Source organism: Catharus ustulatus, chromosome Z (assembly GCF_009819885.2).
Source record: "Catharus ustulatus isolate bCatUst1 chromosome Z, bCatUst1.pri.v2, whole genome shotgun sequence".
Taxonomy (NCBI): domain Eukaryota; kingdom Metazoa; phylum Chordata; class Aves; order Passeriformes; family Turdidae; genus Catharus; species Catharus ustulatus.
The window spans coordinates 11,004,986-11,021,452 of record NC_046262.2 but is presented as its reverse complement, the minus strand read 5'-3'; the positions used below and the strand labels follow the sequence as shown (position 1 = coordinate 11,021,452).

Below are 16,467 nucleotides of genomic sequence, written 5' to 3'. Positions count from 1 at the left end.
ACAAAATCCAGGGTTTTCAAACCCCTTTCTTACCAAGAAAGTCCTCTCTACTTGAAAAGAGAACCCATTTTGGTGGCAGCAGCTTCTGCAGAATCTGCAACTGTGTTTTCTGAAGTCTTGCTTCACTCTTCTGTAAACTCTCTTCCACCTCTGTTTCCCTAGTGAAATAACCAGAATATTTGCATTTTCTAAAAGATCAGGATTTTCAGTAGACATAAAGCATAGGCTAATGAGCCTCTTCTGCAAGACTATTTAGTTAATTGATACTTATATACTGCAGCAATGCTCAAGAGCTAATCTATGAAGTGTTATTTAATAATTCTGAATATCTGCCTTGGGGACCCGAGATTGAAATTCACTGCAATTGAATTAAGGTTCAATTAAGGGTTCCTGCCATTAAATCTTTAACATAGGAGCAAAAAACACAACAAAAGCATGAAGCAAGAAGATGCATCTCTGCCTGGTAAGCCTGTGGGCTGAGATAACCAGGAGCCCACACTCCTCTCCAGCCAGTGTCTCTCCTGTGGCATGGCTTGTCCTGCTGTCTCCCACAGAAGGAACCAGAATATGGAACTGAGAATTCTTTCTCACCATCATTCAAGCACTTTCCTACCATCACTCAGCAACCATCACATTGCAGGGCTAGGGATCATTCCTAGGACTAATGCCTTCTTCAGTAATGTTGTTGCAGCCATGTCCTGGTGAAGACTTGCTCACAAACCTAAGAGCTAGTTACTTTTGGGGAGGTTGGGTGTGCTAGTGCATGCATGTACAGAACTGCATCCTGCAGTAATGGCTTTCTAGAGAATACTAGTGGGTGGTTCAAAAAGTAAAATAAGGATATTATTATTATACACATATAATTTGATTCTTTTAGTCTGAAATAAGCCCCCGGTAAATTTATATTTACTTGGCAGTGAAAACATAAAACTTGGTTTGGCAATTACATTTAGGAAAACATTAGGAACTCGAGGGAGAAAATATTACTTGGCCAAGTATGTTGAACTAATGCTGAGAAATGGGGCTCTGTGAATCTGAATTCAACTCAGTTTTTAAAACTACTTACCCGGTCTCCTTCCACTGTTGGCCAACTGACAGAAATTCAATATTTTTCTTCTAGTGAATGAAAAGCGTAGTCAGAAACAGGCATTGGGTCAGGTTCATATGCAAAAGCTCCTCTTGTGCTTTTGTTTCCTAATTGCTTTTGGAAGGATTTTTCGGACTGGGCTGACGCAGTTGTGTGTGTGAATTTCCTGGCAAATAAGAAAGGTGACTGTGTCCAAAAGACATTTAAGAGTGTGAATTCACAGCCTTTCCATGTCTAATCAAGGAGCGTAAACCATTAGCCACATGTTCCCCATTTCCATCACATTTTTTCACACTTAAACAAAAACATGCCAAAGGAAAGGTGCTACATTTTTTAATGCCCCCAAATAGGAACCACAGGAGTCCATTAAATGCTGTGGTCATTTCCAGCATACAAATCAATTTTCCTTGTGGTGGTGAAGTGGTGAATAATGCCTGGTTTGTTTAAAGGAGCATGACTGATTTTGGATGAAGGATCCTGTCACTTTGGCATTTTTAGTTTTATTTATTGCATGCAAGCGTATAAAACCTGGTACTGGTCTCAGTGCCAGGCTTACTAGTGGAAAAGCTGAAAGGACCACATAACGTCTGCAGCAAAGAGGTTCTCCTTCTGCAAGGCATTTGCTGGACTCCTGAAAAATTATTTTGATTAACATGGCAGAGAAGGATTTCATCAGTTGGCATCTACTGGCTTTATTTTTTCTTCCATTTTGCCTGTGTCAAGATGAATACATGGAGGTGAGCAGAAGATCTTATAAACCAGTGGCCAAAATATTGCAAAGTCACCACCAGACTGGTCACAAAGGTTCCAGAAGCAGGGAAATATTGAAACAGCGGAATCAACTTATAGAGTGGACTGTTGATAATAGCACATCTACAGACCATAAAGTCCTGAGACCAGAGGTAGATGATGTAGAACTGACTACCTCAGATAGAGTCCAGGTACTCTGAATTAATCTTCTAAAGATATCTTTAAAGCTAATGAGATATTTTATTTTTTTTGCTAACATTATTAGTGATATATTTATGAAATAATTATTATTAAAATTGTGTATTGGTCTGTATCCTGCTGGGCTGCTTTATAGGATCTTTTAATGAGCTGGTAGTACCAGTGGTGGTTGGGGATAATGGTTTCAACACAGGCAGCAGTGCTTTGTTCTGTTGAAACTGTGAACTTGTGAAATCATATATTCTGAAATACAGTGTCTTAATTATCCCAAGGTATTAATTAATTAATATATCAAAGTTTTAGACCTTACTAACTCATTTGGATGTGAAGGAATATTACAGCATTTCTAGAGGTTTTTGGAGAGATTCAATTGGCAGAGAAAAATTCTACTTTAAAGTTGTGTATATAAATTATATTTCTTGAGCTTGATAAAAATATAATGAAATTCTGAATGTTCAAAATTTTTTTTCTAAGGAGTATCTTGAAAAAGCCATATTAATATAATTTAATAATGTAAATCAGCTGAGAGTTTAAGAAGAAAAAAGGCTTGCAATGACTCTAAATTGTCTGCAGTATCTGCATTTTAAACTGAGATATTTTTATGCTTTTCATGGCACTTTACATACTACAGTCAGTAGTTTATAACATAGGGAAAATGGTATAACTCAATTATACACAAAATATTGCAGTCCAAATTTGAAAGAAAAAAAAAATCTGAAGGGCAGAAGATGAAGATTTTTATAGCACTAGGCAAAACAAAATTCCACTCAAATGAAGAGGTTTTTTTGATTGATGTGTTTGAGTAACAGCAAGAACATGAGTGCTCTTTTTCTACAACTGACACAAATACTTGAGTCCTGTATAGTTCACCTTTTACCATCTGGGCTTTTAATATTTTTTCAGATCAAAATATGATATTCTGAATTGCCAAAATCAAGAACATGCAGAGAAGTGTTGAATAATAACCTATGTTATGATAAGCAGAGAAGAGGTTTGATTTTAACTCTGTCCTGGGCTTGAAGAGCTGAAACATATCACAGTATGGGCATAAGTTTAATACACCACTGTATTCCCTGCATTAAAACTTTAAATTAAAGTGCTTTGCGTTTTATATTTCTTGCAGGAGTTAAAATGTTCCTCCAGTGCAATCTGCAAAACAGATATCTAACTGTAGGCATGTTAAACTGTGCTTGCAGAATATAAGCAGTGTAAAACATAAGGTATACAGTCCAAAGAGCCAGCCAGTGTGTGCAGTCCTCCTTTCTGCAGGGAGAATTCCGCAGCTGTGCTGCAGACCATGTACAAAATATTCAGATAATGCAGGATTTAATGCAAAGCCACAACTTTTTAGAGCTCAAACTCTCCCTCGCAGAAGCTGTCCAGGCTGCATGTGTCTCTTGTCAGAGAGTTTAATGCAACTCATCTGGGACTGCCTGCTGGGGGAACTGGTTTTGATAATAAAAACAAGCCCTGAGACTGAGTACAGCTGATGGCAGTCATTTACCTGCCAGCCCATCTCCAAGAAGCAATCTTTTCTGGGCAAATGATGCGATTTTTGGCTTACTAAAATGAAATGGAGCACTAGCAGATGCATGACAGGGATAATCAATCACAGTGGCTTATGCAATACGTGTTTTCCACTTCCACACTCCAGGAATTTCTAGGCAGAGGAAGAACAAAGGTGGCACTGACATGTTTTAATTCATGTCAAATCTCTCTCTTTCCCTTGAGTTATGTGGAAACTATTCAATTCCTATGTTTCTGCTGTCTCGGTTGTTTTAGCTCCACCCAGCTAAAGAAAATTTAGGCTGAGGGATTTTCACCCTCTTGCTGAAGTGTTTTAAAGGTCCCATTCCCTGTTGTGGAAAAGAGATGATAGCATTTGTTCTTACTATTGTCTTTGCTGCTGGGTGCAAGGCCAGTTTCCACACTGCTGTTAACTCGTGTAAAATATAACGTACATTTTTCAAGGACGAGAACTCCTAGTGATTGAAGAAAAGTCATGACAGGGCCATTTTTCCATTTCAGGTTGCTCTTTGAAAATCTTCAAACACAGCTAGCCAAGCAGTGTTTTACCCTGAATTTTGGCAACTTTTGTTTGTTTAGTTGGTTGGAGAAGGGGCATGGAGGGCCTTAGTGCCCACAGAGAGAAATTATTTTGCATTCAGAACAGAAACCAAGAATGGTGGAGGTACTTGTCTCCTGCATTGTCTGAGATAATAAAACAGAAACTCATAAAATTAATCAGGAAGTCAAAAAGGGCTGGGTCTCCAGTTATGACTTGTTCACAGCTTTAAATTAAAGGAATTTTATAGACCATCTGTTGTCTAGATCATTCTCCTATATACTAAATCATGGGAAAATTCAGCAAATAGCCTCAGAAACAGTTCCAGTTTTCTATCAGTGTTAGGATATCAATGTGGCAGATGCGTTTCATAAGATTCTAAATCATATTCATGGTCTGTCAGCAAAGCAAAGATTCACTGACAAAATTTAGGCACAAATGGCTGCAAAGGATGCCTTTGGCAAATAGATTGCAACTAATCTCTATGTCACCTTTGAGTGTAATTTTACTTTAGGAACACGTTTTTCTTTTAAATGTAATCTTCATGAAGTTGTCTGCTTTTAAAGATTAAAAAACCCCTAAATATCCATCATCCTTTGCAGCTTACCATGAATATTTTTTTCTCCTAGTGAAAGAATCAATAGAGGTTGTAGATTAATCATTTTATGGCTTGCATAAACAGCTATTTTGTAATCAGTAGAACTGTCACATACAACCAGACAGGCAGGACTTGCCTTATTCCACACTTAAGAACCTAATGAGCTTTTTTGAGGTAATGCCAAATAGCACTTGGTTATGACCATTGCTTGTATCTATTTTATTTTAAAATAGTTGTTTCTGTAATAAAGTTGTTCAAAATTTCAGTGCATTGTCTGAAAAAGACAAATTGCATCCGCACAGAGAGAGTTTCACTTTGCTGCATTCATGTCTTCCCCCAGTTACAATCTACCATTCTAAATCTTTGGATATTTTTAGGCTGATATGACTTCTTTGCTCTTGGCAGGTGTGTATTTATTTCACCATCCCTTTTAACATGAATACAAAGCACCAGCTAAAAAAAGTCGGAGATTTTAATCTCAATGCAAAAATCTACATTATTCTTTTAGGAGGTACAAAAACTCCAGTCTTCTTGTATCAGGCTTCCTTTCAAGGACTAAAAATGAGTTGAAAGCAGACCTACTCCTTGTATCATATTAGGAAAATTATAAAAAGTGTATTGGGACATTGACAGTAATGTCCTGCCTAACAACTGGAAGAGACAAAACAGCCAGAAAAATACAAACAGGTTCTCCAGGAAGAAACAGCTCAAGAGGCAGAACTTATTTTTCTCATTAAGTATAGACCTTGTCCAGAATTAATCTAAAAAGCATAGCCTTGACCAAACTCCATAAATATGAAGCCCTTCTGCCCATTGGCAAGTCTTAACTTTTCCGTAACTCTTTGAATATGAAGGATATTTGTTTAGCTGTCATGTTGGCCTTTATTCCCATGGTAACTCCACCATCACTGGTTCCATCTGGACAGTGCATGTGTCTGTCTCATTGGAGGGGCTGCAATATTTTCATGGTGGCATTAATTGAATTTTCTATATCTGTCAGTTTATAAGCCTCCTGAAATCAGTGTATTCTGGGGGTGTGCTTGGTATTGTCCTAAACACAGGCAGAGAGTTTCAGATGACATCACTGATGATACTGAGGGCAGGAATACAGCACATCTGTGTGTTCATTTGACAGCTCCCATCCTGCCAGAGGCTCATCTTCTGCCACTAAACCAATAAGTCTGCATTGGGCAAGTAACTTGACAATGATAAAGATTAGGGAAAAGAAGGGGAAGGAAGGCAAATAGTAGAATGATTAAAGAAAAGTAGCAGTTGGATTGGTGCAACTGTCCCTGTCCAGATCTTAAGAACTGCAGGTTAGCATCTCAGGATATTAGGAAAGAATTGTAGGGGAAAAGAAACAAAGAGGGAACAAATGAGGAGAAAGAGAAATAATATTAAACACTGGACCTTGGCCTTATCTGACATACTGGAAGATCTATGGTAACTAAGTAATGAAATCCAGTCAAAATTGAATGAGTCTCCATTAGTATAAACATAATAATATGGAAAAGAAAAACACTTAAACAAAACCATTATTAAACTGATTACTATAGTAGCGGAGCTGTTCATAATAAATTCTTTATTTTATTTATGCTGCTTTATTAGTCATACCTGCATACAGGTTTATTAGTCAAACCTGCATACAAGTTTTCATAGTTACATATTCACCACTACAAATGATCAAAAGCCCCTAACATCTTGTGTTGTGGTAAATTTAAATTTTTGTCTTGTGTCTTGGCACTTTTTTAGGGTCTCCCAACTTCAGCAGCCTGTAAATACACAGGTCTGGGATCAGGAACAGGAATATGCTGCACAGATTTTTTTTTAAAGTATCTTCTTTGGGTGGTCCAACACAGTTGTATTTATGTTTAAGGAAGTTCATGAAGGTCAAATCAAGTCCCTTGTGTCCAACACTTGTTGTACATAGGCATGTTTGTCATCAAAGATCAGTTGAAATGTGGGATAAGTATGTGAATAATTGAAATATTCATCTAAATTTCATTACTTGGTATTAATTTATTTTAAAAACTTTCATTATTTAACAGGACAAGATTTAAAAAAAAATATTTGTATAGATATTTGAATACTTTAAAGCTATTCCTTTAAATCTTCCAGAAATAACATCTTCAGGGACAACCTAACTATGTGAGAATTTCATGCCAGATAAGAACTGTTTTGAAAACTTACAAAGTATATAAACAGAAATATATAATGAAGACCCTGTAACCAACATGCATAAGATTGATATCCTCCATGAATGAGCTACTTAAAGCTTATTTTTGTGCACTTAGCCCCCCCAGCCTGGACCGCAGAATCCAGACTGCAGTTCCTGCTGCCGAGGTGACTTTGGAGTTCGACTCTACCAAGGGCCCCCAGGACCTCCTGGGCCCCCTGGGATGCCAGGTAAAGATGAAGATTAATTCACTTTTTTATCAGTCTAATTGAAGGCCATAAATTTCAGGTTATTCCATGAAACAACAGAGAGTGGTCCAAACATCAGTATTTGGGGATAGATTCAGGAAAAAGCTTTTCTGTAATTTCAGAGAAGACAGATATTTTCAGTTATATTCTAAGGTATTTTCCACTGAAAGCCTATTTGTTATTAAAATTCAGCTTTCAGAAGTTCATACTGAAAGTAATCTTATTACATTTCTAGGGAAAATTGGTGTCTCTTGAAACAGCATGAAGTTCCTAATAAACTTGGAAGAACTTGTTCCCTGGGGCTGATTATTGTGATCACCTTTGTATGTCCAGCTGTGTTACTGTGTACTGTATTCGAGGGCTTTTCTTCATCTACCATACTGCTAGCCAATATTTACAGATATACAGATGCTTCTGCTCTCTCACAGAAATTCCTTCACTTCCTTCTTTGATCTTGTCTTTCACAATGAAATTTTTTTTTTTTTTTTAACATTAAAAATGTGCACAGAAGAACAACATACACAAGGAAAGCATATACTTTGATCTGATAATTGAAATGGAAGTAGAAGAGCCTAGAGAATGGAAAACATTGGTTGCATGCTGGCATAAGTTTGTTACAGCAGCTACCTTCAGGGATTTGGAAATCACCATTCCTAAGGCAGAGGTACAACTGTGGGAGAAAGCAACGGACTTCTGAACACCAAATCAATATGATTATGTAGAAGCTGGTTTATTGTTTACAATTAGTCCTAATTATACACTGTAGAACCACTCCCTACGTGATCACACGTTAGTTGTTAGTTGAAAATCCCCTTGTCCGCACGCTCAAGGCCCCCCAGGTATGCTGATTGGTCAATGTCCAGGTCTTTGCTGGCCACCTTTTTCTCAGGTCTTCTATGCTGTTTTTCCACCTTCTTTTCTCCTGATTTAGCACAGTTTACGTTTCAGCAACCTTGAAGGGTCTCAAAAACAAGTTACAGGAAAATCTTCAAAGTTTCTTCTCTTTGCACCTTGTTATAAACATAGTTCTAAACTAAGAAATATGCAAAAGAACCCCAAGCATGGGAAAGTACAGCAAAGTACAGAGAAAAGCATCTAAACAGCAAAATATGAACAGCATGGCCTGAACTTGTTCAGGCATGTCCAGGGCTCAGACTTGTCCAATATTACTACATACAACATAAATGAACAGGTCACTGAAAGACAGACTTGTCTCTTCTTCAAAAGCTTACATCTTCTGTTATCACAATAAAAAAGCAATTCAGTAATCCATTACTCATTAATAAATTGTTGGACTCTAAGAAGCAGGATATGATTTTATACTAGGTCCACATTTTCAAGGCTGCAGTGGACAGGCTGGGGCGTGGGCTTGTCCCGGTTTTGCCCTTCCTTCATGTCTCAGTCCCACTTTCTGTCACCACAGGGTACCACAAACATACATCTGGCAGCAGCCTGCTGCACCCTGGTGTTTCTGTCTCCTTCATTTGCTGGATTTCATGTTGTTGTGCCTGTAAGGGGAACAGCAGCAGGTGTTTTTTCCCCTTGATTGAATCAAATGTTGCTTGCTTCAGAACAGACTTCTGTTCTGAACTGGTAGAGCAGTTCTGGCTACACATAAAGGATCATTCTTGTTATTTTTAAGAGCTGCAGATTCATCTATCCAAACAAAAAATGTGCATAATTTCTTTCACTCCTTGGCTTCCTTGTTTGAAGTTGTTTGTTTGTTTGTTTGTTTCTTAATAGAAAGACTCTGAAGGATCACTTCATCCTCAGATTTGATCTCAAACAACACTATTCTTCTTGTAAATTTGTAACCAGAGAGAATATTCAAAGAACAAGCAGAGTGGCAAGGAACCTAATTTCAGTTCAGGTAGAATTAGAACAACAATTACATTAATTAATCCCCTGAGCTGAAAGATCAGGCATTTGCTGCAGGAGGAGTAATAATTGCTTAGTGATTCTAGCCAACTTTAAAATCCTGTCAGCTGCATAGACATTTGCTCAGTAATTTAGTCAGAAAACACCAGGAAGTAAGTAATACTGCAGATGCATAAGTATGTTTTGTACTGAGTCTTTTTACTTGTTTACTCTTAGTAAGCCATCTCAGAAAAGCTTAATTATAAAAATTTTGTCTTTCCTTAAATCTAGGACTATGCAATGAAACACCTGCTAACCAGCACCCTGCAAATGCATACTGTCCTGGTTTTAGCAGCTTTAATGCTACAGCCATTCATCATCTGTGTGGATGTGTTTTTAAAGATAGCAAAATCTTATTCAAAATTATCTTATCCTATCCTGATTTACTTAATTTACCAGGAAATTGGGTTTTATACTAAAGCAAAAGCAAAACTACTTCTGCAAGCTACCCAGTATGTGTCCATAGAAAGTGGCTTTTGCTTTCCTTGAGCCTTCTGTCTGCTGAGGTCTTCTTGAACATCTCTCCAACAAAGTAATGATTTGAGATCATCAGTTTATACAGCAACACCAAGGCAACATGAGGGTTAACTCCCAAAATCTATGTCCTTCTGGAAACTTGCTCACCAAAACCTTTACTCTCAACCTGACCACACAGCAGTTTTTTATCCATTACAGCTCAGCCTAGGGTTTATGGCACTGCAGAGTACCTGAGTTGCAAGGTGGTGGAAGAGGACCCTGTCACACTTACCTGTTAAAATATGATAAATTATTTAAATAAAACAGAAAGCTTTGTTTCCCTTCAGGAAATCATGGAAACAACGGAAATAATGGAGCAACTGGTCAGGAAGGAGCCAAAGGTGAGAAAGGAGACAAAGGAGATATGGGACCAAGAGGAGAGCGTGGCCATCATGGACCCAAAGGCGAGAAGGGTTACCCTGGGATTCCCCCAGAACTACAGGTACAACATCTCTGGCTTGTATTGGCTGCAGCAAATCTCAGATTATGGTTTTCTTCACTGAGAAAAACAGCACCTTATTACTATAAGATGCTTAAGAAGCAAATCCCCTTCTAAATTAATACAGGCATATACAGCCCTTGTCCTTACTGCAAAATGTGCTCTGCCAGATCTTTCAGGAAAAGAAAAGCTTTAGTCAGAATCCAGCTGAGAAATAGGCAGGAAGAAACATATACGCTTCCCTCTGAGGGCAAAAAGCCAGTATCTGGGTTATTAAAGGAGAATAGCAGGGACTATAATTTTCCTACCAAGATGTATCGCATAAATAATTGCACTTCCCGCAGCATATGGAAAGAGTAAATGAGTACTTTTTCTCAGGGCAGCCAGGCTTTGTGAGATTCTCAGAAGCACCAGCTCCTCAAAGTATGGGCTCAAACTTTTTGAATGCAGTTAAGAGTCCTCTAGTTTAAAAAAATACCCCTTGGTAGTTTTCTGTATATTTATATGTCTAGAGACTTTAAATATGTTTGGGGCCATGTAGGTTCTGCCTATGAATGAGTAACTCAAAAGCCAGATGAGCATTTAAATACAGGTTCAAACCTGAGCTGTTGAGCTCAACTCTTATATTGGCACAATCTCAGCTCTTGCATTAAAGCTTCTTCAAATCCAGGATCTGGCAGAGGCAGAGAGCTTGTGTATGTATATATGTGCATATATGCACACCTACATACATGTATATGTATATGTATATGTATATGTATATGTATATGTATATGTATATCTATATCTATATCTATATCTATATCTATATCTATATCTATATCTATATATCTATACATGTGTGTCTGTGTCTATACACAGATACATATAGATATATTCATATATATGCACATATATGTAAAATATATGCATGTATATGTATATAATATACTTACAGTGTAGTTGAATATCTTATAAACATACCTTTGATTATATTTAACATGTCCTTCTACTATATTGAAATGAACTATCACTATTTTTTTTAACATAAAGACAATGTAATTTAAGTAATGTAATTTAAGATGAGTTATGAAAAAGGATGAACAACAAAAGCTCATATTGTAATATCTACTTCCAATGCTTAAAATTCCACATCTTTTAACAGATGTGCTTAAAAATGTTTACAGTGTAGCATATTATTTCTTTGCATTATACTTCAGAATTTTAAAGTCAGTGGTTGTATAGTGGAGAAAACACTTTTGAATACAACACTGTTTTAAATACAGGATTATTTTGAAAAACTTGGCGTATCCATGTTGACCCTGCTACTTCATAATGAGACCTAGGGAGAAAAGACATATTTTTCTGCTGTTCTGATCAGCCCACAAAAAGTACCTCAGGGTCAAAGAGACTGTGAAATGGAATCTAGACAAAAGCAATAAACTCCATCAATCTGCCACAGCAGCTGCTTTCCTTTAGCACACGATGAACTTTGATGTGATCCTGGCTGAGAAGCAAGATATTAACAATTTGCCGTTACAAAAAATTCAACCATGCAGGAGTAAGGAAAATCAGCCCAAGCTTTCAGCTTACATCTGGAGCTCCTTAAATTCCTGAACAGATGGCTAACGATTTCCGTTGTTGGATCTAGACTTGCATTTGATTGTCTGTTTTGGTTTTGTTCTGGTTTGGATCTGAAATCAAAAGGAGTTTGGGCTGGGTTTCTTTTTTATTTTTTAAATACCAGCATAGCTGGAATCTCAAAAAAACCCCATCATTTTTGTGATGGGTAGTAACAGCTGCAATTGAACACTTGTCATTTAAGAAGCTGAGATAGAAATAAAAAGCCAAGTCTCTATGTAATCTTCTGGCAACAATTCTGGCAGCAATTCTGATGATACCAAATTTACTCACATCATGGTAGGGGGGGATGATAGGCTTACAGAAAAGGTCACTCCCTTCCCTGACCAGGCCAGCTAGCAGGGTCATTCCCTGATATCTTGCTGAGCATAATTGAAATTGTCTGGTATGGGATGTTTTGCACTGCCTCCTATGAAACATTTCTATGGCAAGAAGTGAAACATGAAGTTGAAGCACAGTCTTCATTTTCTTATTTTCCCCTCTTGGTCTCCACCACCCTCTGTTTTCAAGACTGAGGGCAACTGACAAGATAGAAAAAGCATTAAATATTGAGTCCCAGCTGCTGCACTTCTAGAGGACCTCTAATAAAAGTGCTTCATATATCTCTAAGCAAGAAACACTAATCTGTATAGATTTTACTGAGCACTGTTTATTTTCACACATGCAGTTAAAAGCAATATCCTGTTTAAATAATTGAGGAACGCATCAAAACTATATGAAACCCTTTTGTCAGAAACACCATCCATTTCAATATTAGGTTGCTGTTGCATCATTCTAGCAAGACTTAAAAGTAAATAAAATCTGAAATTAAGGTCCTGAACTGCAAACACTTGACCACAGCTTACTTTACAGTCATGAATAGTCCAATTGAATATGAGAACCCCAGTCTTCTTCCAGTTTCATTCAATGAGAGTTTTGTTAACTGGAGTTTATTGGCCTTGGAGCAAGCCCTAGAAGAACATCTCTCTCAGGAAAATAAACAGACTGGAAATACAGGATAAAATCTGTACCTGATTGCCCTATACATGTGCTTTTTGTGAATGATTGCCTGAATAAGAACTGGATTTTTGCAGGTCGCATTCATGGCTTCGATGGCTACTCACTTCAGCAACCAGAACAGTGGGATCATCTTCAGTAGCGTTGAAACCAATGTCGGGAATTTTTTTGATGTCATGACTGGAAGATTTGGTGCTCCAGTGAATGGTGAGCATTTGCAAAACAAAGTAATGCAATTATTGGAGCTACAGGGAGAAGTGTGATCAATAAGGATGAGGCACTATTTAACTGCCTTTGCACTCTCTCTACATAGGTCCTGCTGCCTACTTTCCAGAAAAATTAATTGAAAACTGAGCAAGCCAAGAGAGGTCTTGCCAGCCAGTGAGACCAGTGCTGACACAAAGGCAGGAGGAAGAGGCATGGCCAGGGCTCAGGAGGGAGCAAGACAGTCTGCTTTGCTGTGGCTCTTAGCCCTTCAGCCACTGTGATGACAGAACCATGGCCTTGATGTTGTAGCAAGCAGCAGCAGCTTCACAGTTGCCTCCTCTACCTCCTCCCTCCTGTCAATCTCCTCATCCCCATCTTCTCCCATGCCAGTTCAGCTGTGAGCTGACCTGCAACAGATGTGTGGTTGGAAATGAGGCATTACAGTTCTTCATGGGTTATTTTTCAGCTGCATCAATCTCTCCTCTTGTGCAGCTGTGATGCAGGAAGAACAACCCCTGCCATATGCAGAATTAAAATTAAGCAGATTTTGGAACACTATAAGCAGAAGCAAAATATCTGCTGACAACTGGAAGGCATCTTTGTCTACAGCTGTTATGTTTTTTAAGCAAGAAACACAAATCTGCAGCATGATTACTTCTTTCTATAAAGCAAACAAGTTGTGTTTTATAACTTTTTCAGGGGTGTATTTCTTTACTTTCAATATGATGAAACATGAAGATGTGGAGGAAGTGTACGTGTATTTGATGCATAATGGTAACACAGTGTTCAGCTTGTATAGGTAAGTAAAGGGCCAGGCCATCTTAATGCAAAAAATATTTGTATGGATGTGATAGCTTGGTCACATTACAAGAATGTAAAATTGTCCATTATTTGGAAGAAATTCTCTAGGATAAAATAAATAATCAGAAAAAGTATTTTATTTTGCCATCCCTAGCTTGCATATTTGGACCACACACACCACAGATGCTGGACCTAAAATTCAGCCTTGATCACCACTTCCTCAGACTGAGGGGAAAGGAGTTAGCACTGCTAGTCAGGTCTGGAATTCAGTGGTATCATGCTGTCATTCTGCTGAAATATATCTTCATCCTCACTTTGCTTTTCAGAGAAAGGAAATAATGAAGTGTCCAGTGACTAGTTACAGTCTTGTTAAGATGACGGCAGAGAAATTTACTTTAAAGTTGGAAAGTGTTTAAGCTGCAGTAGTAAGGATGAGTAAGATGAGTAAGTAGTAAGGATTCCATTTATTGGCCATTTTATCATTAGCACACCACTACAGGCTGCTTCAATCCCAATAGATCTTTTCTGCAAAAGAAAAAGTGCTTCATTTCTATTCTCCCTGAAGCACTGATGTCAGAAAAGGCAAGAGGTGGAAGAAAGGGAACCACCACCCAGAAAAAGCCAGGAGATTAGCCCACATCAAATGTGGGCCACGTTCCAATGAAAGGCTCAGTATGGAGCAAGTTGCCTGTCTCTGGTCACTACCTGTGCTGGGATCACGGGGGCTCAGCTCACATCAGCCTCTTGGCCTGGAGGCATTTAAAATTAGCTGGGATGAATTCAAGGGAAAACAAAAATTTTCTGTAGTGTTGTGATCAATGAGCAGTGTTTCATTTTAAACAAAAATTTGTTCCTGTGTCCTGGAAAAAAATAAGTTACAATTCCAGAACTTCAGAAAGGAATGAAATCATTTAGCACTTAGGTAAGATGAAAAATTTGACTAGGAGATCAAATGCAGAAAGTTGCCAAAATTTCTTTATAAAGCTGAAAAAATTTGGCAAGTCTTTCAAGAAAGTTTTACTCAGGATAACAATGTACTTCTTGGAATATTTTTAAAGTTGTTTGTTTGGTCATTATTGAGATACAAAAAGCTGACTTGTTAAAATATTCATCCTTAGCTATGAATCCAAAGGGAAAGCAGATACTTCAGGAAACAGTGCGGTCCTAAAACTTGCCAAGGGAGATGAAGTTTGGCTGCGAATGGGAAATGGAGCCCTCCATGGGGACCATCAACGCTTCTCCACCTTTGCTGGGTTTCTTCTCTTTGAAACAAAGTAAAAAAAGGAAACAACCCAATAGAAGTTTATCTGAAGCAACAGGTTTTTTGGAACTGGTATATTTCACTGGACTGTGAAATAGTATTGTATCATTGGAGGATCAAGAAGCCTTTTTTTGAAGCAATGTGCTGCTACTTGTGTATCAGAGATGAGCTGAATACGTAGGGTAGCTGACACAGATTCACAGAGTATGTATTATCATCTGGGTTGCACCTATTTAATCATTAAATGTTGCTATTGCTCTCTTCCCCAAAAGTGAATGAATAACAAAGGAAAATGAGTTAAAGGAATTTAAAGAGCAATTTACCTAAAATCAATTTAGTCTCTAAATATACTTTAGTTAAATATATGTCAGGAATTGAATAACAGATTCAAAATGTTTGGATCATTTATTCAGTTCTTCTTACAAGTTAGGTTTGCATCATGGAAGCAGGCCTGAATGTATTATAAGAAGGCCCAGGTAAGACAAGACCTAAAGGAAGAAAGGAAGAAGTTTGTGCTGGATTGGAATGAGCTCAAATCAAAGAAAAAAATGTGAAAATATAGGTGTTGAGGATTCAGGTTTATTGCATTCCCATCTCAAACCTCTGAAGACATATCTGGTGTCATTTTTCACAGATTTTTAGCACATATTTATACTTAGTCTCTCTCTTAGAAGAAGAATGTCAGTAGTTCTTGCCTTAGTAGCAGCTTGAAGCTAAGGTAATTTAGTATGCAGTGTCAAGGGGATCAGGCAGGGGAACTGTAATGTTTTCCCGTAGCCTTAGAATTTTTAAAACCGGGTGTAACCCAATGCAGGGTGTCAAAGCAAAGGCATATACGCTAGAGAAATCAGAATCTGCCAACAGCACAGAGATACATAAACTTTGTGGTGTTTGGAGCTCCTTCAGAAGGATGTACCTTATAATATTGCATATTTACTTAACAGTGAAGTTGTTGAAACTGTTCTCCTAGCAGCCTTCCAAGAATCAGTATTTCGGGAAAAACCATTGCAAAGCAGCAGCTAAGCCAGTTCAGTATTAAAACTGGTGAAAGCAAATTCTAGCTGGCTTAGTAGGTCTGGTCCCAATACACTGGGCCACTTTTCAGCATTCATGTCACTGGCTTTTCAGAATTTGGGTACCTGAAATTCTGTCTGGTTATTTTCATTTGAATAAGCACAAAATTCAATACTGAAGTTTGAATGTATGTTGTTCTGGCTGTCCACACAAAAGTTAATGAAATATAAATTCCTTTTCATACACATTACATTTTAATCAGATATTACCTGCCATTAATGTATAACAAGAAGGTGTGGTTAGGAAAGTATTTATTTGAAATCCTTTTATGCTAGATACAGGTATCAGTAGTACAACAACAGAGCAAATGAATCAAAATCTGCCCTATAAATTTGTATGTCCTTGTACACGTTCCTAGCGTATGTAACCACATCTTATGAAGAAAAATGCATGTTGATACTTGATGATTATGACTTGTGATTTTTTAGTTTTATGCATCAACCACTGAAAATATTAGCTTTAATGAACTGTTGTCTGATGAGTTTTTATAATTTCTTTATGAACTTGGGTCAGG

The 16,467-nt window shown here is 37.7% G+C and overlaps 1 protein-coding gene across 2 annotated transcripts; it reads left to right on the top strand.

Annotated features, from left to right (window-relative positions):
* Positions 1-1,608: 1,608 nt before the first annotated feature.
* C1QTNF3 (C1q and TNF related 3) lies at positions 1,609-16,467 on the top strand. Of its 2 annotated transcripts, none has more exons than XM_033085800.1 (6): positions 1,609-2,028; positions 6,993-7,104; positions 9,843-9,997; positions 12,688-12,817; positions 13,517-13,616; positions 14,737-16,467. In XM_033085800.1, exons 1-6 carry the CDS (start codon positions 1,741-1,743, stop codon positions 14,894-14,896), a joined length of 945 nt encoding a protein of 314 aa, XP_032941691.1. In that variant the 5' UTR covers positions 1,609-1,740; the 3' UTR covers positions 14,897-16,467. The 2 variants fall into 2 exon arrangements, with proteins under 2 accessions (XP_032941691.1, XP_032941692.1); XM_033085801.1 differs by having other exon boundaries at positions 1,611-1,824.

Bases quoted from the DNA above. Each gene is read 5' to 3' on its own strand.
- C1QTNF3 (XM_033085800.1), top strand. From the start codon at position 1,741: ATGGCAGAGAAGGATTTCATCAGTTGGCATCTACTGGCTTTATTTTTT. The intron at 7,105-9,842 runs GTAAAGATGAAG...GTTTCCCTTCAG, and splicing joins TGGGCCCCCTGGGATGCCAG to GAAATCATGGAAACAACGGA. The intron at 12,818-13,516 runs GTGAGCATTTGC...TAACTTTTTCAG, and splicing joins ATTTGGTGCTCCAGTGAATG to GGGTGTATTTCTTTACTTTC.